The 16,752-nt window shown below is 42.2% G+C and overlaps 1 protein-coding gene across 6 annotated transcripts in view; it reads left to right on the forward strand.

Moving 5' to 3' along the window:
- The first annotated feature begins 794 nt into the window (after window positions 1-794).
- The window catches only part of Slc12a1 (solute carrier family 12 member 1), a 77,973-nt gene continuing 62,015 nt past the window's right edge, over window positions 795-16,752 (forward strand). The window contains exons 1-5 of one of the 6 annotated variants that reach the window (XR_013108785.1): window positions 795-933; window positions 2,031-2,636; window positions 8,221-8,352; window positions 8,476-8,551; window positions 14,405-14,500. Coding sequence is in view for 5 of the 6 variants with exons in the window: in XM_076929670.1 (XP_076785785.1) it covers window positions 2,229-2,636; window positions 8,221-8,352; window positions 8,476-8,551; window positions 13,228-13,323 (712 nt within the window). In the remaining variant the exon portion in view is untranslated. Of the gene's footprint in view, window positions 934-2,030; window positions 2,637-8,220; window positions 8,353-8,475; window positions 8,552-13,227; window positions 13,324-13,852; window positions 13,949-14,404; window positions 14,501-16,752 lie in introns of all 6 variants that reach the window. The other 5 variants (XM_076929670.1, XM_034494866.2, XM_034494868.2 and 2 more) reach the window with 5 other exon arrangements.

A 16,752-nucleotide genomic window follows, 5' to 3' on the forward strand; every position in this document is an offset into this window, starting at 1 on the left:
CAAAACTCAGGAACTAGATGTGATAAAAATGGTTCCTCCATGAGGTGACAGAAAATCCACTTAGTAGTGCCACTGGGAAGTGTGCCTGGTTTGTGGTTTTCACGCTTGGCAGAAATCTTTTTAATGCCTCACTAATTCTGCCCTCAACCTACTCACTTCCTATGCAGAGAGGAGGCAAGGTAAGTAAGGTCAAATAATTTCAGGTCACATTTCCTAGCCACAAAATATGGAGACCATCTCGTGGTATTTTGGTTCCTATGGTGAGCAATATGAGGTCACTGAGTCTCATCAAGAATAAGGTGATGAGCTAGGCCTGGTGACAGAGGCCTGCTTCCAGCTACCTGGGAGGCTGAGGTCAGGAGGATGGGGAGGCTGACAGGAGTACAGAGTGAGCTCAGGCCCAGCATGGGTAATTAGCAAGATAAAAGAGATGGGGTGGGAGAGGTCGGTGGTAAAGTACTTACTTAGAAGGTGTGAGGCCCTGGGTTCAATTCCAGTTGAGAGACAGACAGAGAAAGACAGAGAGAGACAGAGAGACACAGACACAGAAACAAAAAAACAGAGACAGAGACAAAAAGGCAGACTGTGGAAATAAATTTATCTAGTCCCAAACAACTGAAGCAATATTTTTGAAGGATTTGTTGTTGTGCAATGTGTGAATTAAAGAAACTTTATTTTGTTTACTGACTAAAAGGATTAATGATTTACTACTAGTTACTAGTTGATGCGGTACTTAGGGTTCCTTAGGGCTGATGACTGGCAGGGCTTCTCCCACGATTCCAGGCCAATGACTGAAAAGTCATCTCTTTCAAGAAAGTTTTTAACCAATGAGCAGAAGCCTAAGGTTGTGGGCTGAAAGCTAAGTCCCCATATATGCCCGTGCAATGCTAACATGAGCTACGCTTCCTCAGAAGAAGGCTGCTGGGTGGGACGGTAAGTGTCTGGGCTGGGCAGAAGCCTCACTTCATATCATGTCAAAACAGAGCCTGAGGACTGGACTGAAGATGTCAGGGGCTGTGGGAAGTTAATTGTTCTAAAAAGCTAAGAGATGTGGGCTGTGCTGATAATTTTACCAGGAAAGATTATTTAAGAGTTTAAATTATCTGTATTTGTTTGTTTTATTCAAAGAAATACCTTAAATTATTGTGCAAGAGCCAAGTTTTTGTTAGTATTGTTCTTATTTTCTAGTTTTCTTTGGGAAAAAAAAATGCAAATTTTCGGGTATCTACAAAGAAATATTACTCTAAGCACAGTATTTAAGGTTGGCACATACTGCAGAATTGTGAAAATTATCGGGTGGTTTATTGAACTCATAAAACATTGCATTAAAAGGGGCCAGTAGAACATAAGCCTTTACTGAGAGCTATGATTTATTTCCGTATCCCAAACACTCATTTTTTAAGGTTTCCACAATAGCATTTATGAGAAAGCACAAACATGTGAGCAAGTGAAATGTTTCAGAGGCTACTACAAATCCCGAAAGTTCTCAGAACATCATCTTAAGAGACTTAGTTTGTGGGTGTTGTTTGTTTTAATTTCATATTCTAAAATGTAAATTTTTATGTTACACAGGTGAAAATTTTTCTGGGTCAAATTTATCATTGATGATGTGTGGATGTTTTTGTAACTAGCAAAATACATTTTTCAACATTTTCAGGTTTTGTATTTTGTGTATTAGGCAGTGGATAATGCTATCAATGTAAAATGCTTTGCAATGCTGGCATTTAGACTCTCCATGAACTCTCTTACTATCCTAATTACTAATATGCTTTATAAATGTTCCAGTGACTTCCAAGCAAACATGACCAACAGTCACATGCTAGTGACTTCATTGGAATTCTATTTGCAGAACCCAATCCCCTGCTATTTGTTAGGGTTTCCTTGCTCAGGTAGCAAGAGTTTCAGGATGGGAATTTTTAGTGAAACAAACTTAAAATTATACATCTTATGAAGGGAAACTGTGCCTCAAACCACAGCCCTTCTTAAATATTTGCATTGCCTGGAACAAATATAAGTTTCTTTCTTAATAGCAGCTTTGAGGATCATTCTGAAGATTACATGGAAGACCACACATCAACAATACATCAGGAATCTACTAGCTATTGGGTCATCTAGAACCAAAACCAAGCACTCCATACTATAACCACACTATTGTCTATTTTGAAGCAGAAATACATAGATTAAAACAATAACAATAAAATAGGTAGGTCTAAAGTAGATTTTGGAAGATGTCAGTCAACATCCCTTCCAACTCAGTGCCCAGTAGCGGCAGTCGTTTTCAGGTCCATGTCATAAACGAGGGCCACGGCAGTGGAGCAGCCGTGAGTGACAGCGCAGACCCCCCACATTATGAAGAGACCTCTTTTGGGGACGAAGCCCAAAACAGACTGAGAATCAGCTTTAGGCCTGGGAATCAGGAGTGCTATGACAATTTTCTCCAAACTGGAGAGACTGCTAAAACAGACACCACGTTTCACGCCTATGACTCTCACACAAATACATACTACCTACAAACCTTTGGCCACAACACCATGGACGCCGTTCCCAAGATTGAGTACTACCGCAACACGGGCAGTGTGAGCGGGCCCAAGGTCAACCGGCCCAGCCTGCTGGAGATCCACGAGCAGCTGGCTAAGGTAAGCATCCTTCTATGCCACTTTCTCGGGGTAAAAACTCCGCACAAGCGGCGAAAGAGGGCTGGTCCACGCCATCTATCCTCCTTAAGCAGATATCTCTGGTTTCCAAGAAACAGAAACCGTACAGGCGCTTTGCAAATGTTTACTGACTTGAGAAAGAAGTGCAGACTGAACTCCGGAAGTTGGGCAATGTATCCCATGGTGTTTGCAAGCAAGGATACTCAAGTCCCATTGGGCTGACTGTGTCCCACTGAATCTTAAGCTGTTTCTACTTTAGTGTTAAAGACTCCACAGCAATCCTTAAGCAAACCACTATGCTTTCATATCGTGGGGGCCAGCCTGTGGTCCAGCCATGGTGTGGCCTTAAGACTCAGCTACTCTGGAAGCTGAGGCAAAATTATGACTAGTTTTTCTATTTTTAAAAGAAAGATCAGATCTGCATAAGATTCAGCCCTTGTGTTTCTCCTCTTCATACCTTTGCCTGAGGCTCCTGGCTCTACTAATTTAAGCCCAGAAGCACAGAAGTGACTAAACTTCCTTTTTAAAGAATGCAAAAGGGTTCGAAAGTCTCTGAAAGGCTCTAATTTATACCTCATTATTTAGAAGCTTAGATGTCTTCTGTGACTTCCTCGGAGATATGTTGACAGACTTTATCTTCCTCTCTGACAGCTTGTAATGAATAACATTCTTTTTTTTGTATGTCTCTATGTGGGGGGGGGGGCTGTGCAGGTGCGCCTATTTGAATGTATGTGCTTGCATGTGTATTTGCAGGTGTGTGTAGAGGTTGATGTTGGGCAGATTCCCTAGTTTCTTCACCTTATGCATTGAGGCAGGCTCTCTCACTTGAACCCCATGCTCGATGGTTCAGTTACTGTAACTAGCCAACTTCCTCTGGAGATCTTCCATCTCCACTTCCTCAGTACTGAAAGCAGAGGTGGGATGTATCAGCCTCTTTATGTGAGAGCAGGAGATGCAAACTCTGGCCCTCACACTTACCAGCAAATGCTTTACCCACTGAGCCATCTCCCCAGCCCTGAATATCACTTTGTGGAATATGGTTGCTCTCTGAGAAGATAATTGAATATTAGTTTCAAATGTTTATTTACTTACAGCCAAGCTTTCAGGAAAATGAATAATGCACAGTTTATTTCATAATCATTCATTTATTCACTTATCCATTCTGGCTCTTAAAAGTTAAAAAAAAGCAGGTTGTGGTTGCTTAGACCTTTAATCCCAGCACTCTGGAGGAGGAGGCTGGAGGATCTCAGAGTTTGAGGTAAACCTGGTCTACAGAGTGAGTTCCTGGTCAGGCAGGCTTACAAAGAGAAACTTGGTCTCAGGGAGGTGGGGGTGGGGGTGGGGAGCAAAGTTAAACAGTCTCCTGTCGCCCCCCACCAGACTCAGGATGGGTATGCTCAGGAATGAGTCTGGTAAAAGCACTGGCTTTAGTTTCTTCTCACCTTCTTTCCAGAGGAAAAACATCTACAAAATTTACTCTCTGAGCTGCAGGGGGCCCAACTCTCTACTAGGACTTCCAGAGAAAGAGTCCATGCTCTCAGTCCGCTCCTATACCCTCATCCACAAACCTTCCTCATCTGTCCAGTGTGCTGCATCCGTGGCAAGGTGTTAACCCTAGACTTTGAGATATCTAGTGCTTTAAACAAAAGAAAAAAATTAGCATCATGGCTATTCAGTATCAGCTTCCATGGAGGGGTGGGTTTGTTGTTGTTGTTTTGTTTTGTTTTGAGGTTTTTTTAGAAAGGTAATTTGAAACTCCAGACAAACTGCTTGTCGGTTTCTTTCTCTAAATGAAAAGAAGGAAAGGAGACTGGAAGGGACAGGAGCGGGTTCAGGAATGAAACAGCAGGCAGAGAGGGGGACACGACATGATGGCTCTAAGTTCTGAAAGGGGCAGAAACATCCCAAGGAGCTTCCTATTATCCGAAGAAGAAAAGGAACCAAAAATGTCCACAAAAAGACATGAAATTCTACCCCACCAAGTCCTGTGCTCTACACTTAACTTGTAAAGCTGACCCCTTTATTAAAAGTAATAAAAAATGTAACCACTCATTCATCCAGTCCCACAATTTACAACAAAGAAAAATAATACTTTAGCCTTCATTAAGATGAAACTGGAAGCAGGACCTGGTTGTTCAGGTCGGCAATCCCAGTTAACTCCAGACGTGATTTCCAAGTCAGAAAATTATGACAGGGGCTGTCTGATGGGTAAAATGAGGGAAGGGAAGGGAAAGCTCAGGGCCTGTCCGGTTACAGATGACGATCAGGATCAGCTAGAGCTGCTGGGTAAGACCTTGTCTCAGAACTAAAGCTTGAATTTAAAACAAAACAAAACAAAAAAAACCCAAAACCCAAAAAACAAACCAACCAACCAACAAACAAACAAAACAATCGAAAAGGCTTAGTGATGCTGTACTTATCCAGAACATATAAAAACTACAGGTTCAGTCCTCAGCACCATTAAGGGGAAGAGGTTGGAGCTGAGTGGAAGGCATGTTGTTCTAGAGAGAATCGTAGCTTACTTGTAAGTTTTAAACCCCTGGTTTATGAAAATCTTTACACTGGGGAAGTCATCTCAGAAGCAAGAGTTTTTGTCAGTGTGCCATCTGAATGGCCACTCAGTGTCGTAGCTGCCTTTGACATGGCACATTGGAAGCTGTTTGGGATGCCTTAACATTTTTTTGAATGGACAACATAAGACTAAGGCGTTGGCATTGTTTTGTGCTCTGCTCTTTCCACTATAGGCTAGACCTTGGTGATCTCTCTATATCAAAGAATGCACAGTGATTACCTGGCATCTGATGGGGATTAATCTTGCAATTTTACTTCTTAAAAAGAATTCTGCTTTGAGTTCCCCTTAGATTTGTATTTATTTTCATTCAGTTTTAAATTGCATGTGATTTAAGCTGCATTACTTTTTTTTTTTGGGGGGGGGGGGCATTGGGAGAGGAAAATCATGTATCAACTAGTTTTCTCTTCTCTGAATCTGTAGTACACAAAGAAAAATCTCGGTGAATGGATGATCATTCCATAGAACTAAAAATGCATCTATGAGGGATTAAGGGTCATTATTTATGGAGTGCAAAGAAACAGATTAATTCAAATTGTAAAGAAAGAAAAAAACAGGAAGGATACAATCCCAGAACTTTCCATCCGTGAGACACTAACAGCATCCAGATGTCTGTGAACCCCTAGGCAGAGCTAGCAACCTCAGGTCCCCACAAACCCTCACTCAAGTCACATTCAATATTTGGGTGAAACACTGAATTCACTATTGTTCTGGTGTACAAAGGAAGCATTTATCAAAAAGTAAGTTTAGTTTCTAAGGCACAGAACATTTCTGCTACTATATATTACGGTCAGCCAAGAAAATGGTATCAGCTCTTATAAATTTACTATTAAACATTAGTCACAAAAGGAAATATAGTCATAAAAATTCAAGGTCACTGGTCTTGACATAAATATACTTAAAACTTCAAAAAACACTAGCAAGTTTCACATATCTATGAAAAGAGTTGTCGGTCTTACATTGACTCTGCTTTTGAATAATTTAGAAACTCATTGCTGTACTGACTTCTATGCACGGTGGTTTCTCTGTCCTGCACTCAGACAATGTACTCTTTGTTCTCTGAAGTTCAAGTGATGGATTGAAGAACCATAAAACTGTGAACAGAAATGGCACCCATCAAGAAAAAAAATCTTCATCTAATAGAAAAGTTTAAATATGTACTTTATTCTTTACATGACTTTATAGATTTTAGCCATTATTATAATATAGATTTTAGCCATTATTAATGCTCTCATTCTCCAAATCAGAGTCACCACTGGGGTTCATCAAAGAGCACAGCAACCTCCCAGACCAAACCCTCACAGGTTTTCTCAGAAAGCATAGGTTTCATCCCCAAAACCATGTCTAAAAGGGCAAGTGACTAAGGCTTTCTCATGTGACCCCAGCCATAGGAATAGTGATTGATGAGAATATTGATTATCATAAAGGTAGACTATCCAACTAAGTTGAAGAAATTCGTTCTCTAACCAGACAATTCCTTATATTAGCACAGCCCTAATTTTCATGCTTTTGAAGATTGTAAGTTTTAGACGTGGGAAGTAAAAGCCGTCGCTGGGACACGGCTCCAGGTAGAAAGCACATGCAGCATTCCCTGGTGTGGGTGTGTGGGGCTGAATCCAACCGGGGTGGGGGAGAGAGAGACAGAGACAGAGAGACACACATACAGAGAGAGAGAGAGAGAGAGAGAGAGAGAGAGAGAGAGAGAGAGAGAGAAAGAGAGAGAGAGAGAGAGAGAGAGAGAGAGAGAGAGAGAGAGAGAGAGAGAGGCAGAAACAGGAGACTGCCTCTCCAGGTGCTCGGAGGCCAGTCAGCGTACCATACATAGGACAAAGAAACCCTGTTTCAATCAAGATAGAAGGCAAGGACCAACACCCAAGGTTGTCCTCATGCCTCAACAAGTTCTTGTCTGCATCATACACACAAACACATGCACATATGCACATACATCATATCCAACACAAACTCATGCATCATACATATTCATATACCTACACCCACACATACAAAACCACACATATGCACATACATCATATTCACATGACATAAATACATACATCATACATACACACACCTGCGTTCATACACACAAGCACATACACATATGCACACACATGATACATAATACAAAGGCAAACATCATATAACTCACATACATCGGAAATACAGACACACACACACCCCACTCGCAATTGAAAGTAAAATTTGCAGGTGACTGCTGGCTACTTTATGTTTCTAGGATTTGTTTACTTGATGTGTGAAAAGTACCTAATGCTTTCATCAGAAACTGTACTGTATTAGCCTGTGTTGAGGTAGCCCATGCATGACTCCTAGCTATTGACCACTGGAAATGAGGCTAGTCTAAGCCAAGATGTGCTATTAATGGAAAATACACATTGGCTTTTAAATTTTTATTCCTATAAAATCTCCTTGGTACTTTATAACGACTATAAGGTTGAATAGTAATATTTGGTACAGACTCAACTGAGTGAAATATAACCTAAAACTCCTTGTGACTCCAGCCCCTACTACAAAGTGAGGGACCAGGATTGCTAACACACCTCTACATTTCAAATATCAGTCATGCAATTTCCTATAAGAGTTTGAAAATCTGACTATCTCCATCTAAACCTATTATTATTCTATTTCTCTGGAAGATTTTTCTCTGTCACTGTAGCTTTTCTCCCTTGAATCCATTGTCTTGTGTATCGTTTTGCATTTTAAGTTCATTTAAATCCGACCACTTTTGTGTTTTGTGTTGTTAACGACAAGGACGGCCCCGGTTCTGTCTACCATCCTTCAGCCTTAGCCATGGCTGGAAATACAATAACAACTAAGTTACTTGCTGCGGTTATTGAAATATCTTTTCCCCCAGAGTTTTATGGCTACTGTTTTGATTTGATTTAAGATTTAAGAAACAGTTTGCTTTCAAAGATGTAAGAAACAGTTTGTTGATCCACTACTATGTTCTTGGTTTTTTTTTTCTCTGTAAAAATGCAGAACGTGACTGTGGCCCCTGGTTCAGCTGACAGGGTTGCTAATGGAGATGGGATGCCTGGAGATGAGCAAGCAGAAAACAAGGAGGAAGACACAGCTGGGGTTGTGAAGTTTGGATGGGTGAAAGGTGTGCTGGTGAGCAAAGTCCTGTGCTTACCCTGAGAGCCACGCCCTAGGTGATCCCACAGGGGTCACCAGCCAATGAAGGTTAGCTGGGCTTGGCCCGGGATTGCTCTCAATGCTCACTTTCATCCACAGGTGCGATGCATGCTAAACATCTGGGGAGTCATGCTGTTCATTCGCCTCTCCTGGATTGTAGGAGAAGCGGGAATTGGTGAGCAATTTTCCCTCCTAAATAATTTTTATGTAAATTGCAAGCTTAATAACCAACTTGGTTTGCCTTCAGTGCTGCAGAAGATGAAGGTCACAGAAGTCATTTACACTTGAGCGCTTTTTTTTTTTTTTTTTTTTTTTTGCCTCTGACAATGTCAGGGAGGAGAAGTGGGGGCACTAACTCCTATGAGACTGGAATTTTCTGGTTTTCCCAGTAAGTGAATAGTCAGGTGAATAGTTCTAGCTTTCTATAGAGTCTCAAGCATATGAGTGGATAAAGCATATTCATTTCAAATAACTATGGTCACACGTTGGGACATAATTGATATTTGCATTTTATTTGCCTCAGACTATCTCGCTTACAAAGACTGACAAAACTTCACTAAGCAAAAAGGTCCAGTGGGAAACTGGTAAAGACGTATATACAAATATATATGCCCTGATTAATAAAGTGCTGCATTATTGAACATTTTACAAAGAAAACAGCTGTGTTACTATCACATACAAGCAGTAAAAAGCAAATTCTCAAAATATTCCCAACTATAAGCTTAAAATGATAGTCGAAATGACCCCAGTCATTGTAAATAATAACTTACAATGTAGGTAACCAGTTTTTTTTTTTTTTCTGAATAGAAAAAAAAGTGATATTATTCCAGGAGTGAGGACTTAGTGCTTTTCAATTACATTCCAATGAAAACATTCAGTTGTATAGATTGTTTATTCATTAAAAATGTAAAATTTATTTAGAAAAGTTACTTGAGTTTTACCAAATTTCCTAATTTACTGTGATAAAAATCAACAGTTACGTTCTATATGTGTGAAAACATTTGGATTGAGTTTTGAGGAGAGACTCAGAGTGAATATTGATATGGAGAAGCCAGAAGCTCAGCTGTGCCTTCATATGCTGCTCAGGAAGATACCTCAATTCGTGTTTGAAAAGTACCTGGTGTTATCCACCTCCTTCAACATGTCCTTTGAACCATGAGCTGACAACTGGAGCAGGAGGGCTCCACTCTAACAGGGAGCACTGAGCCAGCCCCATCTTTTTTTTTTCCCCCATGTTTCTTGTTCAGCAGTTGCTATGTTCCTGACAAAAAGGCTGCTTGCCGGTTTGATGACGCGTAGCAAATGAGCGCCTACAGCCGCGGGGTCCAAAACAAGTATATGCCGTTCCATGGAAAAGCTGCAGCTTAATATTGCCGAGGCTTTGCTCCAGGGCTTCATGCAAAATTAGGTTTTTAAGGGCAGTTTAGTAACTTATTGAGATCATCAAGACGCAGTTCTTTGTGTGGAGGTGTGAGCACAGACAGCCAAAGGCAAGAGTAATTCTTTCTAATGTATGTATTTAACACCCATCTGTTTGGGCAACAATCTGAACTTTAATCAGATCTTACTCTACTTTTTACAGCCAACCCGTTTTACATTTATTGCAAAGGTATCCTCTTTTTGCTAAGCCATTTGCTTCAGTTTTAGACATCCGTGGTTTGTGTAGTTGAATCATTCACAGAAGTCAGTAGAGTTCATGCTAACCTAATGGTGTGCATTAGGTTGACTGGAGTCACTGATGTTGTTCTTTCTCGTGCTCCTTTACGTGTTAGAACAGAAGACAGTGAGTAGCAGAAATACAAACTTATCAACTCACATAGTTATAAAGCTAACTGGGTTAAGTCAATAATTGGTCGCATTTGGGTTTGTGTGGTGCTGGTTTTCTCATGCATTTTGTTGACTTCCCCGCTCAATGTTGCAGACATTCCTTTCTAGGGTTTAAATTGAATTTATATCCTTCTTCAGATCCTGGATCATTTTTTTTCCAAAACTTTTGAAATCTTCATTTGGCACTTTCCAATATCAGCATCTTTGAGTTCAAGACTGTTGTTTTGGATAACTCTTCTCAAGAGGGAGTCTTCTTACTAGGCTTCCTGCTCTTTAAGGCTCAATCTCTGGTACCCTTTTGACGAGGCAGCTTCTGTCATACACAGACACACATACACACAGATAGACACATATACACACACACAGATACAGATGCACAGAGAGATACAGAGAGAGACACACAGACACACAGACACGGACAAACAGACATATTTTGCCATGGAAATGAGCAGCTGACACTGTGTTTGACTAACCTCTCTATATTGGAGAAGAAAAGACACAAACACAAGTATTTTCTTCTTGCTTTAGGCATGATTTAAGGGGAGAGGAAATGATATACTTTCAAGCCTAAACCCAGGAGATAAACCAGGTAGACTCTGGTGACAGTAGTTATAGCCTACGGGCAGCCATTGTGGGACTCTGAGCCTAAGCTTCCTAATTCCTAAACACACGCGATAGCCTGAGCTGCTGATGCTGACTAGGTGTGCCTCTCTGCTGGACACCTTGCTGGGGCAACCATCTCCAGTTAACTTAACCGTTATGCAGGGAAGCTGGGTGTAAACCATGTATGTGACCCAGAGCAAGTCACTCACACTCTTTTAAGTTTTACTTTGCAGCTAAATATAGGAAAATGAGTTAATTCTCCTTCAATCAAGTATTTGAAGATACAGCTAAAAATTCTAGCTAAATGGGCAGATACAAGCTGAGATGGGCCAATGCTAAACTACTCATCTTGCTGCAGGATGAGCAAGAATTACCTAACAGTGGAATAGAAGGCTGCAGGAGCCTGGGATTCACTTCCAAAACATTTTAAATAGGCATCTCCTTCACTTCCTGCAGTAGGCCATGCAAGGGTCACGTTTTGAGGAACCAACACACCGAATGCTCTCTCAGCTACCTTTCTTTCATCCTGGGACTTTTCGTTTTGTTTAATTGTGTGAGAGAAGCAAGCTTCTCACTGTTTTCAGGTAGAAAGTGGTGGTCAGACCATTTACAGACATGTATGCGGCACAGTAGGGTGAGACAGGGATCTCTCGGGAGACAAAGATTGGAAATCAGTGGAGTTAGCCTGGGAGGAACATGATGCGATGCAAGTTTGTGGGCCCATGCAGTGTCTAGAGTGTGCCAAACATTCATTCTCCAACATCTGAAAAGCAAACTAATGTGTAGCTGGGAATAATGTACATTTCATGGCACCAGCACCCAAGGCCACACGGAGGAGAAGTGACGCTTCTCCCAGTGTTGCTGGAACACAAAACATTTAGTATGACTGTTTCTTACAACCCTTTCTAAGGTTCTATGGCAGGGGTGTGGTAAAGTAGGAAGGACTGCTTTATATGTGAGAGAAAACAGCACAGAGCAAAACACTCTGGGCAGAGCTTCTGAACTCCCCACAGTCTCCCTGGATTCAGCTTCTTTGGATAGGCTGTTATGGAGAAGAGGGGGTAAGTTTCCTTCTGTCCATCTTGGGTTCGTTGCCTGCAGTCTCATGCATTACTGTCAAACTGTCAGGCTAACAAGAAAACATGTTTATTAATGTATTGTGCACACATGTGGGGAGGACTCCATAGTGGGTGGTGATTCAAAGGAGTGGTTAGAACACTTGGATATCCTCTTAACAAAAGAACAATGAAACTGCAGAGAAGAGACCAGACGAAGAGAAGGGAATTTGCATTTCTAGGGTGGACAAGCGTGGGTAGGAAAATAAGCAGAGAAACTTGCTAGAAGAAAAGGACTGGCCTGGAAGGCTGGGTTCCTGTGGAGCCCTCTGCAGGCTGGCCTGGAAGGCTGGGTTCCTGTGGAGCCCTCTGCAGGCTGCCAAGGGTTTGCATTTGTCTCTGCAGGTCAGTGTCAGTTCTTCCAGATAATGGAAGCATGAACACGCTCACACATGTGTGTCTCTACCTGAGCACACCAGAAAGCTGAGAGATTTTCTTCTGCCTGCTCTGCTTATGTTCACTGTAGAGCTTGCAAAACAAAGCCTTATACCAGCATGTTATATGCCTGCCTAAAGACACACACACACACACATACATAAACACACATATATACACACTCACACACACACACACAAACACACACATACACACACACTCACACACGCTATTTGTTTTTTGTGGACTTTATCAGGGTCTCCTCATAATAGCTGCCCTTCTGAACTTCTAAACCATAATACCCTCCAGGGTGGCTTTTTCATCCCACTGTAGTACTTGTGCCTTGCATCTCTCACACTGCCAACCTCAGCTAAACGTGCAGAAGGCTTTTCATAAACACTAGGATTTATGAGTGTGGTGGGTACGCTGACGGAGTAGCCCCCTTGAGTACTGCTCTTTGTACACCGTGACGGGAACTTTACACATCCACTCTGTAATTTAACTGCCATTTGGGAGTCAGAAAATAAGTAAATTCTGACGTCACACAGCAAATAAGTGAACGTAGTTAAATTGGTTAATTGGTTCTGTCTGACTTACCCAGCTACCTAGTGAACAGTTTGCTAATGAAGACATTTACCTGGATAGTTAGTATAACCTTCATTTACACTAGCAGCTGGAGGCTGCGTAGAATTTCATTAAACACCAGGTTCATCCTACATTTTGCCCGAATGGGATTGTTCACTTGGGGGCAACAGAGCTCTGCACATTCCTGATCTGGAATCTCTTAGTACCTGAATGGCAGGTCCGTGGCCAGCTTGTTAAATTCAAATATGGTCTTTCAATGACTACATAGATTTGTCTGCTTTTATGTAAATGACCCAATGAGCTGCTCCACCATTTAATCGCACTTATTTTTCCTCTCTCAACTGAGGTCTCGGTGTGATTATCATCGGCTTAGCCGTGACAGTGACAGCCATCACAGGTTTATCCACCTCTGCTATCGCCACAAATGGATATGTCAGAGGAGGTAATTAAAGTTGTAAGCCAGATCTTCATGTGCAAGGTAAAGGCAAGGCAGGTTCCAATAGCTCACCGCTGACCTTTCTGGGGTGTTTTCAAAGGTAATGCAAGTTGGTTCCCTTTCCTCCTGCCAGGCGAAGGGGCGCAAGACAAATGAAGAAGGATTTAACCTTTGTCAAATCCCCAACTTTCTCCATCAGGTTCCTCTCAAGCAAGAGAGAAGGTCAGATGTCATGTTGCCTCTTTCCGAGCTGGGGTAGTTTCTCTCCCAGGACACCAACAAAAGTCAGCTTTTCCTTTCCAGGGCTGCACTTTAGACTCGGTTGACTCTGGGATGCTGTCCTTCATCGTAATGAGTGCCTCTTGCAGCTGATCTTCAATGCCAGGCACAGCAACTCTACCTTTGTACAAAGAAACCCCACTGGGCCTAAAGCATGGGCCTGAAAAGTTAAATTAAAGGCAGCAGAGCTTGCAGGAGTAGGGAGTCCAAGGAAAACGAGTGAAATGTAATATCTTCTGTCTTTCATTGCTAACAGGTCTTGGAGTTCTTATAATTCTTCTTTCCACCATGGTAACCTCTATCACTGGGTTGTCAACTTCTGCAATAGCAACAAACGGGTTTGTTCGTGGAGGTAAAATCTCTAAGATATCTAATATCTGCGTCACATGCTACGGGTAGGCACAAGTTTTCTGTATACTTTCTTACTGATGGGCACAAGGAAGTGAGGAGGAGCTGCATTTGGAGAGCAGCACGGTAAGTGTAGTTCAAGTCCACCCAGGCCATGGCTAACAGAACCCTGGCACGTTACAGGTCCTGCTCCACGTGGAGTCCTTGAAGATAGCTCTTATTCTTCCAGGTCAGTCTGGACACTTCTTTTTGGCGTTTACCAGGAAATGATTCCTCCATGCGTGGCTACAGTTTTAAAGTACAGTGCATTTCAGGTGTCTCCCACACTGTCGTGGAATGGGACCAGTTAGAACATTTCAGGTTTCTGCGCGGAGATTGACCTTCCGTGACCGACGCTTCCTGAAGTAACAGTGATTTCTCTACCTACTGGAGCCAAACACCTTTGTTGGGGGTTTTGCAGGTCTGGGAGTCATCATCATTGGCCTGAGCGTAGTAGTGACAACACTCACAGGTATTTCTATGTCGGCTATTTGCACAAATGGAGTGGTGCGAGGAGGTAAGCCGATTGATTTAGTTGTCATTATAAACTGTGGTTGCATTTCCTGTCTGGAGGTGTTTAATAACTAAATGTGGAGACTTTATGTTGCTAACCAGCCCCCAAGTCTTGAAACAAAACAAAATAAAGCAAAATTTAAGTAACGGGGTAAATTTCTTCTCAATTAAAAACAAAGAGACCAAGAGACCAGGAGAAAGGGCCCCTTTGATCCATTTCCTATGAGGAATCCCACTGAGTTCTCAGTACCTAGGTGAGCTACAGTGGTTCCCTCATGGGGCCCCTCAGCCTGGGTGCTCCCCAGTATCCCACCCTATGGTGGTGGTTCCCATATAGCCAACGCTCTTGCACCCAGCTTTGGGTTCTCCCTCAACACTCTGCTTCTATTGAGAACCATCAACAAAAAGGAACATTTAAAAATAAATAAATAAATGAAACAAAGAATTACTATCAAGTTTCCAGGAGCAGGCAGGCCTGAGTAGAAAACAAAGTAGGTGAAATCTGTCACTGTTCTAGCTGTCCTCACCATGCTCATGGGGACACCCACTGATTTTTGCCTTCTTTGTTTCATCCAGGTTCCCTCTGTATCTGTGGGGTGTGTGTGTGTATGTATGTGTGTGTTATGTGGTGTGTGTGGTATATATCTGTATCTGTGGTGTGTGTGTGGTGTATATATCTGTATCTGTGGTGTGTTTATGTGGTGTGTGTCTGGTGTGTATATCTGTATCTGTGGTGTGTGTGTGTGGTGTATATATCTGTATCTGTGGTGTGTGTGTGTGTGTGTGGTGTGTGTATGTAGTGTGTCTGTGTATGAGTCTATGTGTGGTATGTATGTCTGTATCTGTGGTATGTGTGTGGTGTGCATATATGGTGTGTGTCTGTGTATGGTATGTATGTCTCTGTGGTGTGTGTGTAGGGAGGTAGGCTGGGGTGTGGGGGAGGTGTTTTCAAATCAGTTTTGGTGTTAGAAGAGGCCAGAAGGTAGACTAGAGTTACAGATGGTTGTGAGCTACTTAACCTGGGTGCTAGGACCTTGAGTCCTCTATAAACACAATACACACTCTCAACCACTGAGCCATATCTTTTGCATGGTTTTGGTATAGTGAGAGAATGTCTTACTCTGCAGGGACAGACTGGCCTTCAATCCATGACAATCTGTTTGTCTCAGCCTTCCAAATTCCTTGACAGGCATGAGGACCACCTCTGTGCCCCTACCCCACCCCCAACAGCTACCCCAGAGCCTTCTAAACATCATCCTACCCACAACACACCTTCTCTTTCAAATTACATTTTCTTAATTGGTTTTTTAGAGATGTATCTTATTTTATGTGGAAGAGTATAATGTCTGAACGCATGTGTGTGCACCGTGTGTGTGCCTGGTCAGAATTGAGTGTCAGATCCTCTGGAACTGGCATAGCACATGGCTGTGAGCTACCACATGGGTGCTGGGAATTGAACCTGGGTCCTCTGCAAGAACAGCAAGTGCTCCTAACTATTGAGCCAATTCTCCAGCCCCTATTTGTCTCTTCTGACTGGTATGCTCATGTAACAGTCCAGCTAGTTTGCTGAGCAAAGTTAACTTTTAAAAACTCATGGGGATTTGCTCTACCGGACAATATGTTCCATTCTGAGAACTGTTATCCATAGTGAACAGTTTCTTCTCTGTAAAAGGTGATTTTGTTCTGAGTTTGCTTGTCACATGTTGACTTTGCAGACCCCATGACTTGCTCCTCCTAAGAAGTCACTGTGATATGCATGTTTTTCATCTAGCCTGTTTGCCAATTACCTGCTCTACCTGTGAGGTGCTCCTGTTCAGTTTTCATGTCACATGGGTGACCATAGACAAAGCTATTCTTTAGTGTTCAAGGAAGAACACTGGTTCTAGGCCCTGCTCCCTCAGGTTTCCTTTCCATTCCTTGTTCTTATTGTGAGAATTCAAGCTTCATTAGGCTAAAGCCAGAAAACAAGAGTAGGAAACACACACCCCAAGACCGATGCTCACTTTACTGACTATCAGAAAAGTTCATGCAATAGAATGGAGGTTAGAAGAGAAAAAAGATCAACTACTTTGTTCTTTTGGGACAAGATTTTATGTAACCCAGCCTAACCTCAAATTCACTATAGCTTAGGATAATCTTGCCTACCTAATCCCCCCACCCACCACCTCCCAAGAGCTAGGATAACAGGCTTCTGCCACAACACCAGACTAAAACAAGTTCTGCCATTTCGTTTTCTACCTTGGTCTGTCAGTTTCT

This window comes from Arvicanthis niloticus, chromosome 2, assembly GCF_011762505.2.
Source record: "Arvicanthis niloticus isolate mArvNil1 chromosome 2, mArvNil1.pat.X, whole genome shotgun sequence".
In the NCBI taxonomy this organism is placed as follows: Eukaryota; Metazoa; Chordata; class Mammalia; order Rodentia; family Muridae; genus Arvicanthis; species Arvicanthis niloticus.